Source organism: Aythya marila, assembly GCF_965140915.1.
Source record: "Aythya marila genome assembly, chromosome: 1".
In the NCBI taxonomy this organism is placed as follows: Eukaryota; Metazoa; Chordata; class Aves; order Anseriformes; family Anatidae; genus Aythya; species Aythya marila.
This window is the reverse complement of record NC_139042.1, coordinates 165,561,113-165,574,199: the sequence shown is the minus strand read 5'-3', so window position 1 is coordinate 165,574,199 and position 13,087 is coordinate 165,561,113. Positions and strand designations below refer to the sequence as shown.

Below are 13,087 nucleotides of genomic sequence, written 5' to 3'. Positions count from 1 at the left end.
AACAAACAAACAAACAAACAAAAAAAAAAAAAAAAAAAAAAAAAAACAACAACAACAACAAAAAAAAAACAGCACAAAATATTTGGAGAGGCACTCCTCTGATTAGATATGTAGATTATATATATGTGTTACCTATTTATCACATCAGGCTGGTGATAAGGTTTTTTTTGCATTAGATCATGTAACCTTAAAACACACTGCAATGGAATCTTAACAGATAATCATTGCAAATGTGCATGAGCTAGTTTATAAAAAGCTTATGGCCTCTGTATTGTGATTATGTACAAAACCAGTGCTCATTTAGAAATACAAATATTAGAAGTCGAGCATTTTCGAAGTCACAGATTTAATGTTCTTTCCACAGTTGTAACAGGAGTAATTAAGAGCAGCAGAACAGAAGACCTTAAGGACCAGGCAGAGAGAGATTTTGCACTCTCTGATCCACCAAAACTTTGAAAATATACATCTATATGACCAAAATAAAACTTGTTCAGCATTAACCAGAACTTGGATAGAGATATTTGAAAGTCATCCAGATATTGTCCTGGGCTAGTGGCTCTGGGTGGCCCTGTGTGAGCAGGGGTCGAACCAGCTGGGATCCAGAGGGCCCTGCCAGCCTCAGCCCTTGTGGGATTCTGTGAAACCACACCACTCTAACATGCATAAAAAGGCTTTTGAGAGCACTCAGGGGAAGAATAAAAAGCACCATGAGTATCCCTACAACAATTCCTTTAAAATGCAGGAGAGTATATGATTAACATTTTCATTTAACAGTTTTGCATTTCATAACTCTAGAAAACCCCTGCTGACAATGTGCAAATCTAGATGGATTCGGTGCAAATCAAAAGCAGGCATATCTGGCAAAAGAATGCCTTTTCATGGATATAAATGTTGCTTTGCTCCAGTATGTGTGAAGTTTCCAAGGCACACTGACACAATTGTAAGGAATTTTGTAGCTTAATGTTATTACCATATTTAGCACTGTTTATTCTCCATCTAGAAGATTTTTTTAAAAACATTTCTAGGGACCGGATACGCATGTTGCAACATAACATAAGAGAAATATTTTAGCTTAACTCTATAAATTCTAGATTATTTAGCTTTTTGAAAGATGTGTTGTTTCATGCTGTTCATGTCACAAGGAGAGACCACACCAAAAAAAGACTCAGTTTTTCATCACTCAGAAGTGATCCCTTTTGCCAATAGTGGAATATCTCAACTCCAGTGAATGACCTTGGCAGATGTTCCTAAAGGAAAGTTAAAAGAAAAAATAACTAGATAGGAAGAATTTCATTAATGCTGAATCTTAAGACACTTTTCTGTATTTTCCCTGAAACTGATGCTTAAAAATTTCCCCACCTATTTTAATGGGGAGAAGACCCTACTGAACTCATTCCCTATCAGTATCATAAGTATAAAGGACACATCATGAAGATTTCTAGGAAATGGGATTTAAAAAAATAATAAAATTAAGTCATAAGGAAAGTGACAGAAACAAACTTCATTATTTCACCTGTTGTAACAAACTAGTAAAGAAATGAACCAACATTGCAGTTTCTGACTATTCTTACACAAAAAGTTCTGTATTAGAATGACATTCTAGTAGCTTCCTTTAAAATAAAATAAAATAAAATAAAACCTGCTATTTGCAAAGGGTCAGCATTAATAGCAGTATTACAGGAGGGTGGAAAAAATCTTGCTCTTTTCAATGTCTCTTTCAATATTTTCATGAGGCACTGCCCAAATGACAATTTCATCCAATTAAAGTCACCTATCTTCAAAAGCAAACGTCAATGATTTCAATTATAATGCATTTATGTTCATTTCCAGAATCATGTAATTATACTTGATTTGGAAACTCATAATTAATTGTGTCACCTTGAAATCCAGCCAGCTGCTAGCAGCTTCTTTAGAAGAATCAGCAGAAGTGTTTCTAAAGAAGTGTTTAGTGTTTCTAAACAGCCTACTTCGGACTTCTGTTGCTTCGGACTGGTTAAGCTGTGCTGGAGGCTGTCGGTGCTGAGCTAAGAAAGGCAGCCCTGTCATCCCTGCAACTCACAGCCCCTTGTCCTGGCTCTGGCTGTAAAGTGACTGAGTAGGACACCTCCGACTGCCAGCCACAGCAGCTCCCTCAGACACCACTAGGCCCAGCTGCTTTGGCACAGCCAACAACGAGGAACTGCAGCGGGCCCAACCTATGCCATAATAAGCTTCTCTAGGAATACCCTAAGCTTTTCCACCACTTTGTAACATCAACAATTAGTGGAAAAGGGGATATGACAGTCAAGAAAAGCCCTTTGGGTGATCCCTGACTACTTAAGTGCTCATTTTGGCACAGCTGAGGTCTTGCTGTGGCAGGCGTGATGAGACAGCGCTCAGCACACAACCCAAGCCGTCAGGGCCTCGCTGCACAACTCCCAGACCGGGGCGAGTAGGCAAGTCTGGGCACAGTGTTACGAAATGGTATTTTGCAGCTGCATCCCTTCTGAAGCACTGAGACCAAGGTTAGTAGGTTGCATGTAAATTGGTAGACTTTAAGCTTTTTCCTTACGCTTTAAGACTTTTGGTAATCAAAAAAAACACCGAATGAGAGAATTTCAGATGGGCTTTAACATCTCCTTCACAGCACTTCCAACTAGGAGCTGGTGATCTCTTACACCTCATTTACTTTTCTACTCTTGCACAAATGTGAAACCAGAGTACAACGTGGTCTTTCAGAATTAGTGGGCAGGGTCCCTACCTGCTGGGTTCGGTGTGAGCATGCAGTGCTATCCTGAAAGAGGGAAAAAGCCCTCTGCCGTTTGCCTGGAAGCCATAAAGCCACACCATATTGTATTCATTTCCACTAATAAACAAACTTATAAGGGGAACACACCCTTGAACCATTAAGAGATTTTAATCTGACTCTTTCTGTAAACTGATTCAGCCTGATCTGTCTGATCCATGAACCATGTGAAATCTTCTGAATTATTTTAAACCCCAATTTGCAAGGTTTTAGTTTTAATTTAAGGCATTTCTAGAAAATAAGCTAAATGTCTTTTTAAAATAAAACAAAGTATTCCTATGCCCACATGCATATCCTGCTTTGCTGTTACTTGCAAACTTCTAGTTCACAGAATGCAAGAGAAACCTAATTCATGTTTACATGTAGATTACACTCAAGTATTTCAAGAAACAATACACTTTGTCACTGACTTGTTTGAGAAATCAGTGATGACACCAACTCTGGTGACAGCATCAGAACTGACTCAGAAAACCACCCTTACCAATGGCAAGGTGCCTCTTGATTTAAAAGAACTACACACAAAGCAGTGCTAAAAATGCTAGTCCCAGCTACAGCAGTTGGAACAGCCAAGCTGCAGCACATTGTATTAAGAAAAGCTTAGGGAAAAACTAAAAATGAGAAAACAGATAGGGGCTATTGCCCCAGAACGATACCCACACGTTCTAATCCTATGACTTAGATGGGACAGTTAGATCCCCTAATCCTAGGAGCTGTATGATTAAGGTCCCCCGAGCCATTCTTTGTAGCTCATAGTCAGCAAAGATGTCTGGTCACAACTCTCAAATAAACTCATGAGCATGTCCCTCAGCCTTCATGTAAGCATGACCCTGAAGATACTGGTCATGGTTTTAAAGCATCCTACTGTGTCACTCCAGATCACAACAGAACCATCACTTTCTTTTGAAAACGTTTTATGTGGTTAACTCATGCAACTACAAATGAACCCCAATACAAAATTCTAGGGTATAAATATGGAATTAAAAAAAAAAAAAGAATCAGAAGACAGACTACAATTATAAGAGCCTCATTCCAAACTTTTATTTACTTTATTGTATAAGGAGACAGGCTCAGTTTGTCCAAGTCAGCCGAACAACATCGCCAGCAGATTTCATTTGTAAACACATCTTCCCGTCAAAGGGCACTCAGTGAAACGGGTTTCTCAGCAATGTCATATAAATGTTTAACTATGGATTCCTGCATCCATACAAGGCAAAGTAGTCAGTATGTCTGATTAAATAGGTAGTAAAATCTGCAATTCCTGGAGCCCTGAGATATATTGCGAGAGTAGAAATTCCATCACAACACACAGCACAAGCCTTTCTCTGCTCTTGATTAATCTCCCATCTTCTTGGGCCCAGGAGGATGGGTGTCTCAGTGTAGACGTGAAAACAGCTATATGGGAAGGAAGAGGGAGGGCACTGGAAGCCTGGAATGGCATCAGTAACTGAGGACTGAAAGTCAGAAGATGGAGACAGAACAGAAGAGATCAGAAAAATGCCAAAGACTAGTACCTCCGTAGTTAAATATGAGGATGTATGAGAAAGGGGAAGAGAGAGGAAAAGGTGTCTGACTGGGCCAGGAAATGGAAACCAGGGAAGTGAAGAAAACTGTTGAGATGTCACTTTTGGTGAGGAACAACTAGGAAAGAGGGAGAAAACAAATGAGTAGGTTAGAAGCAGTAAAAATGTGGGAAAATGACTGGAAATTTTCTGACAAATAATACATTCTTCCCATGGGGGTCTACAACAGAGCCAAAGGTTTTATGAAAATATTCTTTCCATTTTTGCTGTCATTTGCTGTAAAGTCTACTAACAGCCTCTCTCTTCCCCACCCCAGAAGTACTGACTGCCTGTTGTTAGAGCAGTGCAAGTAACAGCTTCAAATGGGATCTCAAACAGGTTAGCCCTAGATTGGAATTTGCTTCTCACTTCTCCTGGAAACCTAAGGAAGTACGCATAAAGCTGTTAAAAGACCATTATGTTGAATACATTTGGGCCTTAATAATAATGCTTACTGTAGAATAGGGTGTTTTCTCCAGGACTTTCCTGTATTGCAGATGAAGGAAGAGGTGAAAAAGCCAAGCTTTGTCAGAAGAGGAGAGGAGTCTGGTCTTGATTCCTTTAGGATTTACACCAGAAAGTGCAGCCACTGGGAGACATATCTTGTTCAAGTGCTCTTAACTGAAAAATTACTTGGGGGAGGGTAGAAATTTTTAAATATAGAGAAAAATCGGTAGATAATTCTATCTCCAATCACAGTAGGTGTTAAGTCTCTATTTGTGAAGTACTGGCTCTTGTACACCTACCGAGGTTTTGTTAGAATAAAATCCAATTAATATTTGGGTACTGGGTAGTGTGATGACCTCACAGGAAAATAATGCTTTGTTCTCAAAATGAGGTTTGAGGACTATGCAATGAGTAAGATATATGGCAACATACGTAACAAAATATTGAACTGCAGCTCACAGCAAGTCAGATTCCTCCTGAAAGTGATGCAAGTCCTGAGGGGGAAAGTTCATGAACAAAGAATGTACATCCTTCATATAACTAAAGCTGACTGAATGAAGACCACACAAACAAGTCTTATTTTAGTATTTCCTAACTTAAGAGTTTCCAATTTTTTGCAATGTTATCAGAAGAATTAGTTTATTTTCAACTAAGTTACAAATGTGTGTGATTACTCAAACTTCTCTTTATTACCACCCCAGACACAACCAAGTTTTTGCAAGTGAGTACAGGGTAAATATAAAGTTTCAGGAAAACCCACCAGGTACTTATGACACACACGACTAAGTATTTGGCAGACACTAATAGCAACAAAATTCCTCACAGGTACTCAAGAGGAAGTGGAGACTCAACTAAAATGTGCTTGACTAATAAGAAAAGAAATAATGGAATTACACAGATATTAAGGCTGTGAAAGTAAATCCACACATTCTGCTTTAACAAAGTGATTCAAAAAACTCCACAGCAATAAAAAGTATCACTTGGCCACGTTTATGGGAACCCAGTAACCTAAATATAAAAGGAAGTATCACACTAAGAAATGTGAAGCATAAAAGAGTATGTGTACAAGTCTGAGGAGTAGAAAATACACTAGTGAATACTAGGTAACTGAAGGTGCTCTTTGCAGTTACTTCTGCAGAGATGACATATAATACAGGTGAATAAAACATATTTTACCTGAATAAAGGAAATATGTAAAAGAGAATAAATTCATGTGTGAAATAAAAATGTATTTCCAAAAATGCCTTGCTTCAGTTGACATATTTTAAACTTCATGTTAATGTTACATTTTCCTAATAATTGCAATAGCTGAGTCAGCATGTTCCACGTGGACGAAATTTTCATGCACTTGTCAGGTGCATCAGCAGTGTCTGACATGTTTCTGATTGATGAACTTGAGAAATGACAAGAGTAATACTTGTCTCAAAGTCAGGCAAATAACAAAACAGGACATGTTAAGTGAGCAGCATCCCTTAAAACAGAGACGTTAGTATGATAAATTTATAGAAATTGCTTTCAATACTACTGTGGAGAACAACAAAATTATCTACCTATCAATCTTAAGAAGTTGGTGCTTCGCAACCCACTAATAAGACCCAGCAAAATGCTAGCTAAGATTATTTTAAAATAGTAACATAACAGAAGGGTTTGGGGTGCATCACTTTGGTCCTTATCCCCAAATAAGGCTGTATATTTGTAGCAGTAGTATAACGGCCTACACATCAAACACTCATCCTATTTAAATTAGCTTTTACAGAAGGGCTGAGGCTGGCAGGGCCCTCTGGAGCCCACCAGGCCCAGGCCCAGGCCCAGACCCAGACCCTGCCCAAGTAGGGCCACCCAGAGCAGGCTGACCAGGGTCACGTTCAGGCAGCTTTTGAGAATCTTGAAGGAGGAGACTCCACGGCCTCTCAGGGCAGCCTGTGCCACTGCTCCGTCACCCACACAGAAAAGACGTGCTGCCTCGTGTTCAGGAAGAGGGAACCTATGTTCCAGTTTGTGCCCATTGCCTCTTGGCATGGCACTGGCCACCACTGAGAAGAGCCTGGCTCTGCCCTCTCTGCACCCTCCCTTCAGGGTGCATACAGACATTGATGAGACATCTCCAGGCCTTCTTTTCTCCATGCTGAAGAGGCCCAGCTCTCTCAGCCTTTCCTCATAATTGAGCTGCTCCAGTCCCTTCACCATCTTGGTGGCCCTGTGTAGGATTCTCTCCATTGTGTCCAAGTCTCTCTTGTACTTGGGAGTCCAGAACCGGGCAGAGCACTCCAGGTGTGGCCTCACCAGTGCCAAACAGACAAGAATCAGCTCCCTCAACCTGCTAGCAATACTTAGCCTAATGCAGCCCAGGCCACCACAAGACTCCTTTCAGCAAGGGCACACTGCTGGCTCTTGTTCAACTTGGTGTCCGAAGTTTATATCTGGCAGAACTATGTATATGAATACATGTGTTAAGTACAAAGATCTCATACCTTTTATATCTGCTTGAAACCACCCTGGAGGAGTCCTGAAAGAAATAGAAAGCAAAACATCATTATTAATATTTTTATTTTATTTGTATTTCCATAATACTTTACTACATCATAAGAAATGAATCCTGCAGATAAGAGCAGGAGGTCCATGTTTCAAACAGCTACTGAACAACTCAGTTTTGCACCTTTCAGCTGTCAGGAATAGACAGAATACCAGGATTACTGCCATCAAGCTACTGCTTCTGAACACAAGCTCAGAACCCTTAACGACAATTTCTCATTTATTCTTAAAACGTGATGCACTCACATGTTCACAACATGCAGTTTACTAAAACAGTATGCACCCTATCACAAATACGCCTTCACTATGACTACTAATACTTCCGCATTTTGATATTTTTTTGGAAGCTGGCAAGCAGTACAGGGTTGAGACCCAAATCAAGTTACTGCATATCAGCTAGGCCATTGTACCTGTCCATGGGTAAGCCCTTCACCACTCTATTTTGCAACCTGGCTCACCTCAGATTCTGTCAGGCTGGTAAGCAAGTAGGCTAGAAGACTGTATGTGGCTGTTTTGTGCACTCAAATATCAGGCAGTAATTTGTCAAGCTATGAGAAGTTAATTTTTAGATCATTGCTTTCTAAGTACCTGCAGAGGCTTAAGGCATTCTGACTACAAACTCTAATACTCTTCTTCTCCTTTGAATGCTATTTGGAAAAGATCTTAACTGAAATAGAAACAGAGCACATTTTAAACAAGAGTTCAACAGTGCAAGAACTCTGCATCTGGCCCTTCAAAGATACATACATGGGTTATTTGCAAATTTGAAGTATTTTCATTATTTTTCTAGTGTGAAGGCAAGTCCCACAACTGTAGTAACAACAATAATAAAATAACCCATTATGCTTTTATTCTTGCTCTGTAAAGACGGAAATGGAAATAAAAATGCAGTGGGAGAAAGTGCTCATTTATTCTTTTACACAATGCCTAAAAAAAAAAACACCGATGCATTATGACAACTAAGAAAAAAACCCTGAAACAATACATTTGCATTGATAACACTATGCTTGTAGTTTCAGTAACAGCCTGATCACACAGAAAAGTTAAGACTTGTTTCACTTGGATAAAAGATGGCTCAGATTAGACAGTAAATCCACAAACATTTTTTAGGATGTTGTAAGAACGTGAACGAATTATTTTATTAGTCATAGACAAAACTCCCCCCCCAGCATCAGCAAGTACTAGGTAAAAAGTCAGAAAAGAATATTTAAGGAGTTAATGAACTGAATAATTGCCTTTACTGGTTAAAAAAAAAATGTAACAGCAAAGCATCAAATTCTGTCTATTTATGATACTAATTACACAGAAAGGAAGAAATGAATGTTTAAAACAAGATGCAAAAAACGTTTCCACCCACTGAAAATCCTATGAAACGTTACACTGGCTTCAATGATCAGTTTATTGATGTCTCTGTAAGTAACAATAAACTAGCTAAAATGAAGATAACAATATTTTATGATAGAAAATAAAGTGGTAAATAATTTGTATTACAGGAAAAAAAAACTTGATCTTAAGGTGTATTTTAATTTATGAAACATTTTCAACTTCTGCAATATATGCCACACTCTTCCTACTACAAGCAGAAAAACAATATTGAACAAAGTTGTTTAAGTCATGAGAATTAAGTATTTAAAGAAACACACAGAGTAGTGCAAAATTGCTGTTTTAACACAGATGATTTATCTATAACAGCATCTGAAAAGTAGCAACTTACAGCTGTGAAACAGCAACCTCATTCCACCTCTAAAATGGCAAGGAAATAATTTTAAACCATACCAATGTTATCTTTAAAGTTTAGGAAAGGTATATTATCTTTAAAGGACATGGCAGTAGGGTGAGGTCTGTGAGGACTGAAAGAAAGCAAATGGCATTTCTATCTTCAAGGCCAGGAGGTAAGATCCAGGGAACTACAGGCCAGGCTGCCTCTCCTCTGTCCCTAGGAAGGCAATGAAACAAACCCATCTGTTAAGGAAAGAAGGTGATTTGAAGCACTCAGCATGGATAGACGAAGTGGAAATAAAACTGACTGACCTGACAGTCTTCTATGATGACAAGGGAGAAGCTCTGCAGATAAGGGGAAAGCAGATGTTGTGTATCTTGATTTTTAGCAAGGCTTTCAACACCTTCCCCCATAACATACGTACAGGCAAACTGATGGAATATGGACGGTAAGGTGCACTGAAAAGTGACTGAACTGGGCTCAAGGGGTTGTGACGAGCAGCAGCATGACATCAAGCTGGACACCAGCCACAGGCAGCATGCCCCAGAATTGATGCAAGGCCAGGGCCATTCAACACCTTCAATAATGGCCTGGGTGATGGGACAAAGTGCCTCCTCAACACATTCACAGACTGCACTAAGATGGAGGGAGTGGTTAATACATCAGATAGCTCTGCTGCCATGCAGAGGGACACTGGCAGGGTGGGGAAATAGAGGTACAAAGACCTCACGAAGTCCAAAAAAGAGAAATGCAAAGTCCTGCACCTTGGGAAGGAATAATCCCAAGCATCAGTATGTGCTGTGGGACTGGTGGGCTTTGCAGAAGAGGACCCAGGGGTCCTGCTGGACACTCAAGCCAGCAGTCTGCCCAAAGAAGTCCAACAGGATCTTGGGCTGTACCAGGACGAGTGTTGCCAGCAGGTCAATGGAGGTGATCCTTTGCCCCTGCTCAGCCCTGAAGAGACCCCAGCAGGAATGCTGAGTCCGGTTCTGGGCTCCCCAGCACAACAAAGATGTAATGGAGTGAGTCTATCTCCATGAAGATTAGGGTTTGGAGCATCCAACATATGAGGAGAGGCTGAAAGTGAACATCCAGCTCAGAGAACAGGCCCAGGAGGAATCTTGTCCATGTGTATAAATAGCTAATGGGTAAAGAAGAGAAGGTGGAGGCAGACTAAGTTGTGCCAGCAAAAGGGCACAGTGAACACAAACTGAAATACAGAAAGCTCAAGCCTAAGAAAATCTCTTTCTGCTGTCAGGTCAAGCACTGGAGCAGGATGTCTAGACAGGCTACGCAGTTTCTACCCGTGCAGATAATCAAAACCCAACTGGACACAGCCCCAAGCAATTTGCTCTAGCTGACCCTGTTTTGTGCACAGGGGCTGGACTTACAGACCTCCTGACATCCCTTCCAGCCTTAGTGATTCTGTGCTCCTATAGCCCGTACTACATCTCTATTGGTCTTTTAGCACAGATCGCAAGTGTTCTCTCAAAATCAGCCTCCAACCACCTCCTACTCCTGTGCTCCAGATCTTATCATGAAGCGTTCTCAGAATGTGCAAACTGGATTCTCTTTGGATGAAAGTAAAGCACGAAATGCGTTGTAAAAGTCTTCCAAACGCTCACAGGTATTCAGGCCACAAGGTCAGAAACACTGTCAAAGAAAAAATAAAAATCAAGCAGACTGAACACCTCAGCACTGAAAGTTTCACTGCAGATTTTCTTCTACAATACTGCACTAACTTCCTACTACAGATGAAGTCTATGATCTTTTTACCCCTGTACTCAGTGAACCTTGTCACTCAACTTACTGGTCAAAAGATAACAAACATATTCATAAAATTACCTTTTTTGCAGCTATGTTGTGGAAAAGTTCTTGTTAATCATTTAAAATGTCCTGCACTGCTCATTCAAGATGCTTAAAGCAGTCCTCTAATATTGCCACTAAAAATCGTCACCCCAGATTATGCTACACTTCCTCAAAGCAGTGACTCAGCCTTTTGGACCAAATGCGAAATTTCAGGCTCTAAGCTTCCTCAACTTTCATTTTTTAAACAGCTTCTTTTTAAGGAAAATGCTGAAGCCTCAACAGTATGGCTGTGCTCACTGGTGAACATACCAGGAAAAGCAAAAACTTAAAAAAAGGGGGAATTTGCAAAAAGGGGAGACACTGCAGTCCAGCAAAGCACATGTTTCCTTGTACAAAGAAATCCCTCGGCCTTGGTGCCTGTTCCCTACTCTAGACACCAAAAGGATGCAACATATACATCTTATAACCACAAATTTATGAGACTTTTTCATCCAGTAAGTGCAAATACTGGCTGGTAAGCAATTTAAACACACAGACTTGCGTATGCACCTCAACAGAGGTCTTCTAGAAGTTTGCCTGTACTCTTCAGATATGCCAGTTATTCAGAAAGAGAAAGCTGGGAAAGCAAACAAATGCTCGGGAACAAAGTTCACAGCAAATATTCTCATTTGCTACAAACGACAGCTGGTAAAACTTAAAAAAAAAAAAAAAAACAAAAAAAAAACAACAGAATACTAACTAGTCCTTTGTAACAGATGTTTCTATGGTAGGTTTTTTTGGTTTGTTTTGTTTTTACAAATACTATCAACAAAAAGTTAAAAATATACAGCAAATTATGTGTAAAAACAATTTCCTATCACCGATACTTTGATAACCAAGCTAATGTTGCAGACTTTGTAAATTGTGACTTGTTATTTTGGAATCTCCCGTGTAAATACAAACTAACCATTCTTTAAGGCAGCAATGCAAGCACCAGGGAAATCCATTTTTGGTCTCTGTTCTCACATTATGAAATTTATTTTTGTGTCTTATCTGCCCAAAGGTTGCTACAAAAACAAGTATATATGTAGCTATATTAAAATCAACATATGTGTCTGTTAAACAAAAATTAGTTTAAGGTTTCAAACTATTTAAAAACTCTTAAAATGACGCAAACATCTGTTACAACTTGTGACCTTCTCCAAAAATGGTGTAAGGAGCAAGAACAGGCTGGCAGGAAATAAGAGATGGGAAAGGAAGAATATTTCTGTTCCACAAAAAAAATAAAAGCAGACCATTAGGCATGCATAAATATAGTAATTTGCAAATCTTGTTTTTGTTTTAAATTGAGTTTTCACCAATGTTTAAAAATCTACAATAATTACTACAGAAATGAATGATTTCTCAAAATAATTCCTTATGAGCAATAAAGAGATCAATTTATTTAAGTCTCATTAAAAAAAAAAAATTACTTTTCTTGCACATGGTATCTGGCATCCTGTATTATCTTGTAACACCATGCTACCACTAATAGTTTCTACAGTCAAGTAACCTTGCTCTCGCTCCATCTCAAGTGGGATTGCAAAGTCACTGCAGGCAGACAGAAGCCAGCACTGCTCCAGAAACCCGCCACGCTCCCTTTGCCCCATGCCTACAAACCCCCTGATCATGCTCCGTTTTCCTGGTGTCTACAGTCGTGTCTGCACTGCCACAAGTTAATGCACCAGGGGCGTGAAATCACAGAGAAAAAAGCACAGATTTGTCTCACTGCAGACGAGCTCCATCTGGCTCACCACGCAGCCTAACACACACCTGCACAAGAGGAAGAAGGGGTGCGAGGGCACAAATGGCAGCTGAGACCACTCCATTAACGAAACCACTTACTGCCAATTTAACTTCTGGCAAACAAGGACGTAAGCAACTTTGCTAATTCCCTTCTCTCCTCCTGGCTCATTGGTACTTCATCCGGCTGATGCACAGATTAGATGAACAGGCTGGTCATCGGGCTTTAAATAAATAGAGTTGTCCATGTTTATAAGTGTCTGACAAAGATTTCCAGATGTTAAGCCAACGCTACCATTACAAATCCGTTAGTTAAAATGTATTAACAAACATTGTTTTAAAACATCTACAAACCCTAGAAGTCAGCCAAACTATGAAAGTATTTCACTGGGATCCCCTGAAGACTACTTAAAAGTTTCACAAACAATTAAAGCTAATTGTCTGTATCAAAACAGGCTGCTGGGGCATGCTGGT

At 39.7% G+C, this 13,087-nt stretch overlaps 1 protein-coding gene across 1 annotated transcript in view; it reads right to left on the bottom strand.

The window, feature by feature from the left end:
• The window catches only part of PAWR (pro-apoptotic WT1 regulator), an 81,160-nt gene that overhangs the window by 12,542 nt on the left and 55,531 nt on the right, over positions 1-13,087 (bottom strand). The window contains exon 4 of the mRNA XM_082755842.1: positions 7,263-7,297. Within this exon, the coding sequence (XP_082611968.1) occupies positions 7,263-7,297 (35 nt within the window). The remainder of the gene's footprint in view (positions 1-7,262; positions 7,298-13,087) is intronic.